The sequence below is a fragment of the Pteropus vampyrus genome, unplaced genomic scaffold (assembly GCF_000151845.1).
Source record: "Pteropus vampyrus isolate Shadow unplaced genomic scaffold, Pvam_2.0 Scaffold168, whole genome shotgun sequence".
Taxonomy (NCBI): domain Eukaryota; kingdom Metazoa; phylum Chordata; class Mammalia; order Chiroptera; family Pteropodidae; genus Pteropus; species Pteropus vampyrus.
Window position 1 is genome coordinate 589,507 of NW_011888949.1, and position 12,750 is coordinate 602,256.

The 12,750-nt window shown below is 45.6% G+C and overlaps 1 protein-coding gene across 1 annotated transcript in view; it reads left to right on the forward strand.

Moving 5' to 3' along the window:
- Positions 1–12,750, forward strand: part of RBM33 (RNA binding motif protein 33) — a 124,229-nt gene that overhangs the window by 19,271 nt on the left and 92,208 nt on the right. Inside the window, exons 4-6 of the mRNA XM_023536733.1 lie at positions 822–870; positions 5,584–5,660; positions 7,541–7,853. Coding sequence (XP_023392501.1) covers positions 822–870; positions 5,584–5,660; positions 7,541–7,853 — 439 coding nt within the window. The remainder of the gene's footprint in view (positions 1–821; positions 871–5,583; positions 5,661–7,540; positions 7,854–12,750) is intronic.

Sequence of the window (12,750 nt, forward strand, 5' to 3'; positions counted from 1 at the left end):
GGGGCGCACAGCCCCAGAGCCCCTGTGGCTCCATCCCCCCGGCGTTTCTGCCACGGCGGTATGTGTGACACGGTATCTCACTGTATTTTGGATTTGCGTTTCTCTGATTACTAGTGAATACGGAAATATATCTGTGTAGGAGCGTGCACGCACACACACGCACACGCGCACACGCGCACACACGCACACTCCGAAAGTATAAGAAAAGCGACGGTCTGCTGAGGCTTTTGATTTTAATATGAGGAAACCTGTTCCCCGTCACTTCAAAACATAAACAGGCTGACGGGAAAATGGTCTACGACTGCTGTGACTTGCATGTCGCAGTAAGATAAGCCCCTTAGTTGCCGCGATTTGCTCGTGCGTCCGCGACAGCATCGGGCTCTCAGCGTTCTAGTTCTTGGGTGTGACGGGCGTCGGTGGCCTGGCAGGGCTTTTCCTTTCCGACGTCCCTAGTGAATGACACTGGGCATCTGTTCCTCCTTCATCACAGACTTTCAGAGGTAGGAGAAAGCATAGATATTATTTATAGTTTATTGTTTTACTGATCACTGAACAGGTCCAAAACAATAAGATCTCATATCGAGGTGAAAAACTAAGAAGTCTAGTGAGAGCTGCCTCCTGTATCATAGCCTCTCATACTTAAAGGACCCGTGTTACCTATATATTTGAAAATAAGTTCTCGTTATTAATAAAGAAAAAGGAAAGTATGGCAAACAACATGAAAATACCCAAGCCCTAAAGTCCTGGGAAGCTATCCCAGAGATCTATAAACTTTCCAGTGTAATGGGGATAATACATGGCAGGTCTTTTTTTCTCCCCAGTGAACTTGAAGATGACTTACTTGGAGAAGATTTGCTCTCTGGCAAAAAGGTAAGAAATATAGGCCTTCCTGAAACTAAACGTTAGTCATTTAATTGCACTCAACATATAGGAATACTTTTTATGTGTGGGATGCGTTACTGGAAAGTTCGGTATCGATTAAAATTTTGTGAACTGAATTATTTTTTAAATGTATAGAGAGCTGTCTATGAGTAAATTCTCTGATAACTTAGAATTCAAGCAATAAATTCTTCGAAGCAAATATTTTAGTTCTCGCTGTGTCCAGGGCTCTTAGCAGGTATCGATTGTGCAAGAAGTAATATCAAACTGCCACTCGCCCTGGTAAGGAGCTTACTAGTTGGAGGCTCGCATTTGGCACACTGCATCTGGAATTCACTTTTTGGGAGTATTCAGAGATAAGCTTAAAGATAAACCTACTCAAATACACAGATATTCAGATAAATAAGAATAAAAGTCTAAAACCTAACGTAGATTTCTCTAAACCTTTTTGATCAAGTAAAAACTTTGAAGAAATTCTCTCTCATATGTGTGTATTTATTTATATATTGTGTGTATACATGGATATATCACTCTACCAATATAGTTTGAACGTACATTAAAAATAGAAGTAAAAAACCAAGGATTAAAATGAAATACTAAAGTTTTTATTTATCAACAGTTTAAAAGCACTTGCTCTTCTCATCAGATATTAAGATAGTTCTGCAGTGACACGCACGCTCTTTATACTCTCAGGCGATCAGGTCACATAACTTGTCTGATTTATCAGATTTGATTAGAGTTTTCTTCACGTCGTTTGTGATGTAGTTGATGACGACGTCGCGCTCGGCGACGTGCCAGCTCTGCCATCTTCGTGGAATTGCCGTGCTGCATTATAAGCGTTGTCTCCGATGCAGAATTTGTCATAGGATTCTTTTGAAACCACTTTCCTTTCTGTGTCCCGTTTCTTACTGCACCATCAGCCTGCAGGTGGCGTGGTTTTGGCCTACCCCATCCTTTCCTCCCTTAAGTGGCTCTGTCATCACCTGGAACTCTGTATAAGAATTTCTTTAGTTGCCTGTAAATCTCGATCTCCCATTAAGTGAATGGGGATACATCGGAAGAACTGAAAGCGAAGTCGGTGGTCCTTCCTGTGTCCTGGTCACAGGCAAGGTAGTGTGCGCGTCCTTGAAGTGCCCTCCCTGTCCTTGGGGCCCCACCATCCTGATGTAGCCACAGTTCTCCTTTGTAATCATTAAAGATGCTTTCGTGAAGAGGACGGGTTAGACTTACAGCGTTCAGATGTAGTAAGTGCTCCTCCGTGAAGCTGAGTTCCTGGCCCCGGGCAGCCTGCCGTGTCCCCCCCCCCGCCACCCACCCCCGCCCCGTGTCCATCCCACTCGCCCTAGTAACCCCTCAGGGCAGGCATTTGTCCCTGTCTCCTTGGCCAGGACTCTTACAGTCAGTGGAGGAGCGCTGTTTGGTTTGGACACTGGTGCCAGCTATTCTGGGCGAGTCGTCTTCCCTTTCTTCTTTTATTGAATTGGCTGACTTGTGTAGCGCGGTCCCATTTCGGAAAGAACAGGCCGGTCGTGTGATGTCCACCTCATGCTTTCTGACCCTCGCTGGGAGAGCTCTTACTCGCCTTGGACACTTGGGAGGTTTAATTTGGAACAGTGGCTGTTCCTCTCTTTCTTCTTCTTTCCTGAGGGAAAATAAATATCTTGTACTTTATGGGAGTCAAAAGATTCAAATACGTTAAAAAAGAAATAACAGAAAAATAGATAGAAACCCTTATGACTGAAATTTTGCCGTATTTCCTTTTATTCTTTTTCCATGTTTTTAAATGTACTTTAAATACAACGTATATAAAACATTACTTCTTTTATTTTAGCGTTGTATCGTTGGCATTTTCCCTTTGTCGTTAAGTGTTATTTTGATATTTTATAACGGCTACGTGATATTTCATCGTTTGTGTATACTTTAGTGTACCAGCCATTTTGATGTGCATTGGGGTTGTTTCCAGCTCATGATTTTTAAAGAAAAAAATAAAAAACCTTTTTTAATGGAAAGTTTTAAGCACGTACAAAAGAAGAGAGAGCAACAGACAGTCCCCACGTGTCTTTGCCGCCCTCTCCGGTCAGCGATCCCGGCGCGCGCTCTCCCCACCTCCGAGTGACTTGGAAGTGAACTTCAGATGTTACACGACGTTTTAATGTACAGATCGTACTGTGCTTTTGAGATTCTTTTCTTAGGAAATTTCCATAAAGGGGAATTTCTGGCCTAACGGTCTAGGTGTTTTAAGGTTTTCATCTCATGTTGCCAGATTGCTTTCCAGAATTATTGCACCTGTTACTAGCGGCGGTTATGAACGTGTCTTTCATCTTCCCATTTCTTGGCTTTGATAGCACTTTTTAAAAATCTTGGGCAGCAAGATTGCTGAGAAATGATTTCGAGTTGGTTTACTTTGTGCTCGTTTGGTTTCTGACGAGAGCGGACCTTTTGTCAGGTATTCATTAGCAAGCGTATTGTTCTGGGTCTGTGACTGGAGCTCGGGTTGGGGACACGGGCCGCCTGCCCGCAGCCTTTTTCCTGCTCGGTTCCTAAGAGGCGTATAGAGATGCAGCTCTGCCTGGAAAGACACTCCCGGGCTGCTGCTGGGCCAGAGACGTTGATGGCCGAAGTCACCAAAAACCATGTACTGAGTGTAGCAAACACGTCAGACTGTCAGGGGCTACTTGAGGACAAGGTCATCTGTGTCTACAGGGAAGGTTGTTAGGGTCATGTTATGGGCTAAAGATGAAAGGCTGCGACCGTGAGATGAAGCAGGCTGCTGACCTGGTGACAGCAGGTGCCTTCCGTTTGTCACCCCTTGAGCTTCTCTGTCTTCCGCTGGCGCCGGCCCGGTACTGTGGCACACCCACTGTCCCTTCAGTGTCGGGGCATGACTGGGGACCCGCCCCCCCAGTGTCTCCGCTCCTGCTCCCTGTGTAGTAACTGTGTCCTGGGGTCGGGAGGCCTCAGGGCAGTGGGGGCCACTCTGGGGCGCAGGCTTGCTTCTCCCTGGGGGAGGCGTGCCCTCGCTGCTCGAGATTGGGCGAAGGATTTCCCTGGCATTCGTGGCCACTGTCTCTCCTCCTCCCTTGGGTTCCGTGTGCCCCGCTCTCGCAGACCACCCTGAGGGGAGCCCTCCCAGCCTCCCCACTCCTGGAAACGGCTCCCCATGTTCGTTGGCATGCAGTCGATGATCAGTTTTGGCCTCGAGGGTGTAGGCTGGCTCTCTACTCCAGCTTTATCAGCAAAGTGGGTATTTTGATGTCTTCCGCGTCTTATGCATCACGTTCAGAATCAACACAGAAAGGTGAATCTGCAAGACTCTAAAGTGAGATTCGTTACCACCAAAGGCCATTGCCACATATATTCCTGCTTTTGTTTGTTTGGTGAGTTATTTGGTGGTTCACTGATTTTTGACACAAAAGTTTAACTAAAAAACTCATGGAAGCAGGCTCTTATTGAATGATACTTGGCTTTCATTGAATTGTTAATTTTTAAAGATTTCTCGTGGTTTTGTTTATTAATGAATCGGGTAGCTAGACCTAGGCAGACCTGGCTCACTCTTGTTAATGGCTTAGCCCAGGCCTAGTTTGGATGACAGATTAGGTGGGGGCCCAGGTGAAACGTCATTTTGGGTCTGTTAAGCAGTGTTTCATTTTCATACAGATCCAGCCGCCCTTCTTCAAGTAAACTACCTACATGGTCTGTTGTTTTTTGTTTTTTTTTTTTTTAAATCTTATTTTACTGTCACTGATTAGATGGAGTCTCTTTGGACTAATGAGGACATAAGATTGGTATATTTTTGGCCTATACCAAAAATACTATAATGAAGAAAATACAAGTTCAAGAAACCGCATAAGCTATAAAATACTGGCAGAAGATTGCTCGTTCGCTTCATCCTTAAGTGGAAAATCAAGTCTTCCTGTCTTTACTTTTTTCCTAATGTGTGTGTGGTGAGGGTGGGACTTCTTCTGACTTTTGAAGGGAGAGGAGTAATTTACATACACCAAAGAAAGTGCAAAGTCCCCCGCCAGATACTGGTATATATTTAACTTAAAGCCTGGAACTATAGAAATTTGACAAGTTGATAGAATCCCCAGTCTTTCTCTATTTACTGATATCACGAATGCACAGGCCTGTCAGGAACAGGGCTGCGGACCTGAACTAGTCGAATGTATTTCCGTGTGTCATTTGTGTCGGACAAACCAGTTTTAGTCCCTTATTCCAGTTTGACGATCCAGTTATCTAAAATCTGCTTATTTCTAAAATTCCGTTTCCCCTCCTTATTCTTCATAAAGTCTTTAGATTTTGGAAACCAGCAGTGTTAAAATTAGTAAAATCTTAAGGATACTATTTTTTTCTTTTCATACACACATGAAAACAGTGGTATCCGTAAGTCTTGGGGTGGTTTGGACACCACCCCAAGACTCTTCCCTTTTTCTTTTTGTCAGACTTAGATCAATATGATCATTCTGCTTGCTGCTTCCATACTTACTTGACCGTGCATCTGAGAGTTAGTCTGGGGTAGTTAGTGTGCCATATTGGGATTTCTCGATTGTCACTGGCTTTATCAAACTGAGAAAACTTTCCGTGTGTCACTTGTTTAAATAACAACAAATGTCCCAAACAAGCCGGTCAACGTGATTTTGCACTTTTGTAACAAGTGTTTTTATGGCAGTTATGTTCATTAACTTGGCTTCTTATTTTGATTAGAATCAGTCCGATTTGTCAGATGAGGAGCTGAATGATGACCTTTTACAGAGTGATAATGAAGACGAAGAAAATTTCAGGTATTTTTCTCATTATTATTAGCACATTAAAAATGTTCTTTAAATTGATGGGAACTGTTTGTGATTTAGAATTATAATGGGTATAATTAATAATGTGTTATCTTTAATATATGATTATATTCTAAATGGGTTATCAATATTACTCTGATGTGGAAGCCACATATATATTCTTATAAATAGATCAAATGTTTAAAATGAGTGTAGGTCTTGCGTTTAAGGACCCCCATGAGCTCTGTCGAGTGCACGCTGTGAGAAAGCTCAGTGCAGATACGACAAAGGCCTGCTCTATCTGGGTGGGCACGGTGACCTTGGACTCTTAATGTTGTTCATTGCAGTTTAATGTTGCTGCTTTTGTTTTCATTCTAGATGGTTTTTATCAGTTTACTGAGTTGCCGTTTTGGGAATTTGTTTGTGTCATACTTTAGACTCTAGCCGACTCTCTGAATATGATTGTTTTAGTCAGTTCGGGTGGCTGCAGCAAACTATCATAAACCGGGCGGCTTCAACCATGAATTTGTTTTTCACAGTTCTGGAGGCTGGAAGTCCAAGGTCAGGTTCTAATGAGGACCTGTTTTCTGATTCATAGGTGGTGGCTTCTGGCTGTGTCCTCAAGGCGGGAGGGTTGAGGGGGCTCTCCAGGGTCCCCTTTATGAGGCTCTTTACCCTCACGACCTAACCACCTCCCAGAGCCTTCACCTCCAGACACCATCCCATTGGGGGTTATGGTTCAACACATGAATTTGGGTTCAACACATTCAGCCTATAGCAATAATGCTTATCTTTCTATTGTCGGCATTGTAAGCTCTATTGTAAGAAGAGGAAAGATTTTTTTTTTCTGTATATACTCTGGTAGGTGGAGTAATTTTTTCAACTTTATGAGGAAATATCATGGAAACGTAGACTCTTGGTTATAAATGCAATTAACAAATTTATGCCTTATTGAGCTATAGATTTGTAAAAGGTTTTCTAACATAAAAGTCATTTTTACAGGTAAAAAGACCGTTTTAAATTAATTTATTCTGTCAGGTATTTAAGTTTCCCAATTCCATTCATTGACAATAGTATATTTTGTTCTTTTGAGTTAGTTAAATTGCCCTTGAAATATACTTTTGGAGTTTTTTAGCTACATAATTTCTTCACAACTATGTGACATATTCATTTTTTTGTTGTTATTAGGATTGGATACTTAATATTTGGGACTGAGATTCATCTGCAAAACCTTGCATTTTAAGTGTTATCTTGCATCTTATTGTTGGTATTTAGCTTTTGTGACTTAATAGGTGGAATATGATTTTTTTTCAGTTTTAAAAACCTGTTATTTTACTCAGAAATTAGGAACTAATTTTTTGACATTTGTGACTAGTATAAATTTAATTTATTTGAGCATTGAAATATATCATATTTTGATTTTTAAGCAGCAGGTTATAATTTGTGCCATAGATTTTTAAGAAGAAAACATATTATTCTTAAAATTTTGTGTCCGATTTTCTGTTTATAGAGTAATACTCCTATTTTTACTTTCAAATCTTAGAACGCAGATGCCTGCCTTTTTCTTCTGGTCGTTAGAAGGAAATGCAGCTGTTTGCGTTCAGTCCTGAACGTCTCCTTGTGAGACCTGTTTTCCGATGTGGTCCATCCGATTCTCTTGGTCACACAACCTGCAGCTGATGGTGGGGCGCCGCGTGCAGGGGGAGCCTGTGCGGGCTCAGGGCACCGCAGAGAGCTCCGTGCCGTCACGCTGGGGTCAGTGTGGTCATCAGAACCGGAGTGACCTCTCACCGGGCAGGGCGTCAGCCTTTTTAACAGTCAGTTTATGTAATGACTTGGTTTGGGGCGCTACTCTTAGCGGGTGCCTGTCCTTGTCTTTTTGTCCTCTCTAGTTCTCAGGGTGTCACCGTTAGTCTCAATGCCACATCCGGCATGGTCACATCATTCGAACTGTCCGACAATGCCAATGACCAGTCTGGAGAACAGGAATCGGAGTACGAGCAGGGAGAGGATGAACTCGTCTATCACAAATCCGACGGGTCTGAACTGTACGCTCACGAGTACCCAGAGGAAGGACAGTACGAAGGCCACGACGCTGCGCTGACGGAAGGCCACATCGAGTATGTGGAAGAGCCAGAGGAGGAGCCGCTGTACAGTGACGAAGTGTTAGACATCGAGATCAATGAGCCTTTAGACGAGTTCACAGTGAGTCCTCCTCCTTTGTGTGGCCGGAAGATAACATGGCTGCCAGGGTCCAGGTTTCTAGACTGATTTGAAATCTATTTACCTCCCTCGGGAGGGAGGGAAATTAGACCTTATTATCACTGTCTGCCAGTTTCTTTATCTGAGCTATGACAAAGTTTGTGTTGACAGCTTGTTTGGCCGGAGGTAATGCTCCTTTGTCATTCTGCAAGGCTTCGGGAATCGTGACCTTGAGGCTTGCGCCCTCAGGAAGCAGCCGGCTTTGTGTGGCGGAGATGCACTGTCAGTGGTTAGGAGTGCTTAATGCAGAGCTTTCATCCAGGCTTTACACCAGATCTGATAAAGTCTTTCTAAGGTGAAAAGATTATTGACCTGCTAAAGACATCTTTAAGGTGCTAATATTCCGGAGTGATTGATGTCCCGCTCATTCACCCTTTGTAAGGAGAACTGTCTAAACAGGAATAAAGAGATGGGAGGTTAGTTTGGGAAATGTCACACAGAATGTGTTATCTGTGATCAGGAGGCGAAGATTGTGCTGATTTTTATTTCAGAAAGATGATCTTGGTAGTAGCCGTTTATTTTTTCTTAAGTTGGACCTCGGAGAAAGGAAAAGGTGCTGGTGAAAGCTTGCTCATCAGTCGGTAATGGTTCATCGGGAGAAAAGCTTTGTTTTTAAAACAAGCACGTGAGGAACCTTGTGTGAGAAGGATGTGATCTCCTTAGTGGCCTAGAGTCTGTGGTTCCCAGGTCACCGGCCGAGGCGTGATGTCGACGGGCTGCCTGGCAGGGGTAGAGATGTGCAAGGGAGTCGCTCATTCAGAGTGCACTCGCCTTTGAGAAAAAGACTTCAAAAATTGCAGGCTTTTGGCCAATGACAGATATATATGTATAAATTTTAAAGGGGATTGTTTATGTGGAACCTTAGGATATTTATTTCTAGTCATGATTGTGTTCAGTTCTCTCAGTAGTTATTTCTCAAATTCGATTCTTTTGGAATGCTTTCTGTTGAGTAGATAGAGTGATGAGAGATGTTTGCGAAGTAGAATCGCGTGAAAGACGTCGTGGGTGCTTGTAATGGTTGTCTTAGGAATCCTTCGCCAGTGCGGACAGGTGCGCTCTGATTTGCTGGTTCGCGTGCCGTCCTAAAGTGGGACGCTGTAACTTAGAATGCTTCTTAAACATCAAGCCAGGATATTTTAAAATCGTGCCTCTTGTTCCCCAGTTGTGGCATTCTATTAGTTCTGCTGCTCATCAGTAAGATCAGAGGATTGACCGATCGTGTCTGGGTCTTCTCCCTTGTGAGTCCGACAGTCCAGCAGATCTTTACTGCTGTCCAAGCACTGGGGGCACAGATATTGCTAAAACATGAGACATGACGCATGGCCCTGCCTCCGTGACCTTAGAACTTAGTGGAACACATCACAGTTGGGAAGCCTTTATGCGTGAGTGCGCGTGGCCACCTGGGCCGTCTCTGTCGCTGCGGCGTACCTGTAGAGTGTGTGGTACGGAGAATTTCTGGTAAGTGAGGAATTTCCCTCTTGCGTCCCATTGTCAAACCTGACCTTACATTTAGGCCCCGGTTGTATGAAATCCAACCTAATTACCCAGCCTCTTGGGGTCTAAGATTCAGGTAGCGAAAAAAAGAATGTTGCAATTTAGTACACTCACAGTACTGTTCCACATGAAAATGAATTTTTCTTCAGAATTCAGAAAAGTTCCTTAAATTCTGAAAGCGTCCTCATAACTTTGGAGAAGGCTAAACTTTAAGGATGAGGCGAAGTGGTTCAGCGTCTGGGCAGAACCCGCTCACCCCAGTGGGCCGTGGTCATTCTCTCCTCCTCCGCTGTGGCTGTGCGATGCTTGCTTTACAGCCACCTCAGTGCTGGAGCCTGACACGACCTCGTCTGTGGATGGGAAGATCAGTGGACTTGCGCTGTGAAACACCCCTGTCCAGCTGTGCAGCGCGCCCTCTCGCTGCCTTCGGCTGTCCCTGGTGCGCGTGCATGAATTATTCGTCTTCAGGCTCGCGAAGTAGATAGCGCCCGTGTCCCGGCGGAATTTTAGTTTACTACATGGTTTATGTACCTGGTCGCGCATCGTAGCTCGCGTGCTGACCCCGCGCTCTGAAGCCAGAATCGAGCTCTGCGGTGCTGGCCGCGAGCAGCACCCCCTGCTTCCAGCTCGCTCTTGCAGTCGCATGGGGGGCTTTTCGTGTAACTGGGGTAGAATCAAAACCGTAGAATTTTACAGTTGGAAGGAACACTTCCATGTGAAGCCGAGGTCCACGCTGAAAAGTTTGTAGAACGACTCTGGTATGTTCTTTCCTATTATCCTCAAAAGTAAGAAGAATTTTAAGTTTTAAGACCAGAATTTTGCTGGTCTTGTTCTTAAGAGTGAATTGGGATTCGATTTACACACTTGTACTCTTGTCTTAGAAAGAATATATATTGCTTATTATTTAACAAAATATTAGAAAATTATTTGGTGATTTAGGGCTTTTCAAATGGACATAGAGAGAGAGTTCACAAAACCCTGTTCTGTGACGACAGCTTCGGGTAGAGCATTGGTCGCGGGGAGCAGCCTGCTGGCTCCCAGGGAGACCCCGGCGGTGTAGACCGTGCGTTGTGCGTTAGCGGAACATTCCGATCGGCATCGTCTGGCCTCACTCCTGCTCTCAGCGACTCCTGGGTAGTGGTAGTTGGTGTTTGGAGAAGATGCTGGCAGTTTCTTCTGGAAGGTAGAATTCAGGGTCTTCAGATGAGTCGAGAGAGTCGGGGGAACTAAGGTGGCTTGTCCTTAACCATGGCTGCGCGTCCTTGGGGTCGTAGAGACCGCCGTGTCCTCTGCCGAAGGTGCTCCTGCTTCCTCAGCAGGCTCACTCTCTGCGCCTGCCCTGTCGCCGTCACGCGCCAGGGGGGCAGGGAGCCCAGCCCTGCGGGGCAGGGTCCAGTCTTGTTTCGGTAGCAGTCCTGGCAGGGGCCCTTCGTCATTGCCCAGTGGCTGTCTCCAGCCCGCTTGCCCCTTCCATTTCGTGCAGACTGGGGTCATCCCTCTCACTCGGGAGGGGCTGGCGGAGAAGCCGATGCCGACCTGTGCTTTTCAGGAGGGTTCCTGCGTGGCATGGAGTCGCCGCACGTCTGTCGCCTTCCGCCATCGGAACGGCTCGGATCGGGCACGCCGCCAGCCCCAGCGCGCCGGCCTGCTCTGTGCGAGCACGTGCGGGCGCACGCCTGCCTGCTGAGGTTACGACGTTCCCTTGGTGTTGATCTTAAAGAGCTGTTTGTCAGGGCGCTTGGAGGTCGGAGCAGAGCCGCCCTCCTCTCTGTCCTCGTCAGCGCCGGGCCGGGCGTGCGCTCAGGGCTTCCTGCGCACTCACACCTGCTGTGGCACACCGTGCCAGCGTGATTAGGCAGGAGTCAGGAAGGTGGACAGTGCTCGCAGACCTCCAGAAGCTAGATGGGAAAACCTGTTTCCTCTTTGACGGCTGTTAGTGTGAAGAGTTCTTGGGGACTCGCAAAGACTGCGTGGCTGAAGGTGAGCTAGGTGACGTTCCCGACGCCCAGGTTGCTCCTGAAACCCAAGAGGTGTTCGGTCACCTTTTAAAGACTCTCAGAGTTTGCTGGTTTTTTCCTTCCAGATTTGAAACAAGCATCTTTTTAGCAGTAGTGACCACATCTCTTCTTCGAACTCACGAGTGCAGTAAAAAACCTGAGCTCTTTAGAAGCTTTGGCAGCGAGTTGTGGTGAGCCGTGATTTCCAGATGGCTGTTTTCCCATTACGTGTTGGGATATTTTAAGTGTTTTATGGGGATGTGAGTAGAAATCTTTTGAAATGTGATGTATATGTCAGTGCTTCGAAAGGAGGACTGCCGTTATTTAAAATGAATGAATTCTGACCATTATTCAGAAAGGATTGCAAAGTGCATTAGGTATTTGGGTGTGGTCTTAGGTGTTGGGGAAACCAAGGGGCCAGAGGAGCTGGGTTCCTGAGCCAGGCGGGGACTTGCAGCCTGCCGGAGGCGACAGAGGACGCGTGGCCACATTCCCGTGACGTGGACACAGAAGGAACAGGACCTCCCAGGGGAGACGCAGGTGTACGCTTCAGGTGCTCACAGGGGAGGTTTCACTCCTTCTATGTAGTTTCATGTCCTGTTCATTAGTTTGTGGTATTTTGAAGTTGGAAAAGTTCATTGACTTTTTTCTTATAATTCTTTCAGTATTTTAGGTAACATTCTCTTTATTGGAAGTGACAAGGTATATATATATGTATATATATGTCTTATTGATCTAGATAGTTCAGACTTCAGTTCCTGAATTATATTCATTAAAATATAAAAGCAGAAGTGGCTTATTATAAAAAGTTTATCCTCCCTTCCATTTTCAGTGGCTTCCGAGGAGAGAGAGACATGAATGAGCAGACCCAGCCTCAGAGTCAGTGAATCAGGACATGTGGGTTAGTAAGGCGGAATGTCGCAGACACACTTAGAAAGGGAAAAGTTGCCTCTCTCGCTCGTTCCTGTGCCTGTGAGGATCTCAGATTGCATAAAGATGGCAGTGAAAAAACCAAACGTACATGTGTGCACGGGCACACACACCAGATCGGAAACGTATGAGAAGAAAACATCGTACTAATGCCGTGATAGCTTTAGGCTTACCTAGAAAACCAAAACTCACCAATTTTCTTTCTCACTAAAAAATCGCAGAGGGCATTTTAGAATCGGTACTGGCTGTCCAGGTGCCCAGGCTTCTTCAGGACTGGCACGGTACAGTCCCAGGGCTGCTGCTGTCCCCGAGGTCCCTGTCCAAGTTGCGGCTTGCAGGAGGACACACAGGGACCACACCCGCCCTTCGGAGACACATCCCAGAGTTCTCCAGTGCTTCGTGACCATCTCACAAGTTGC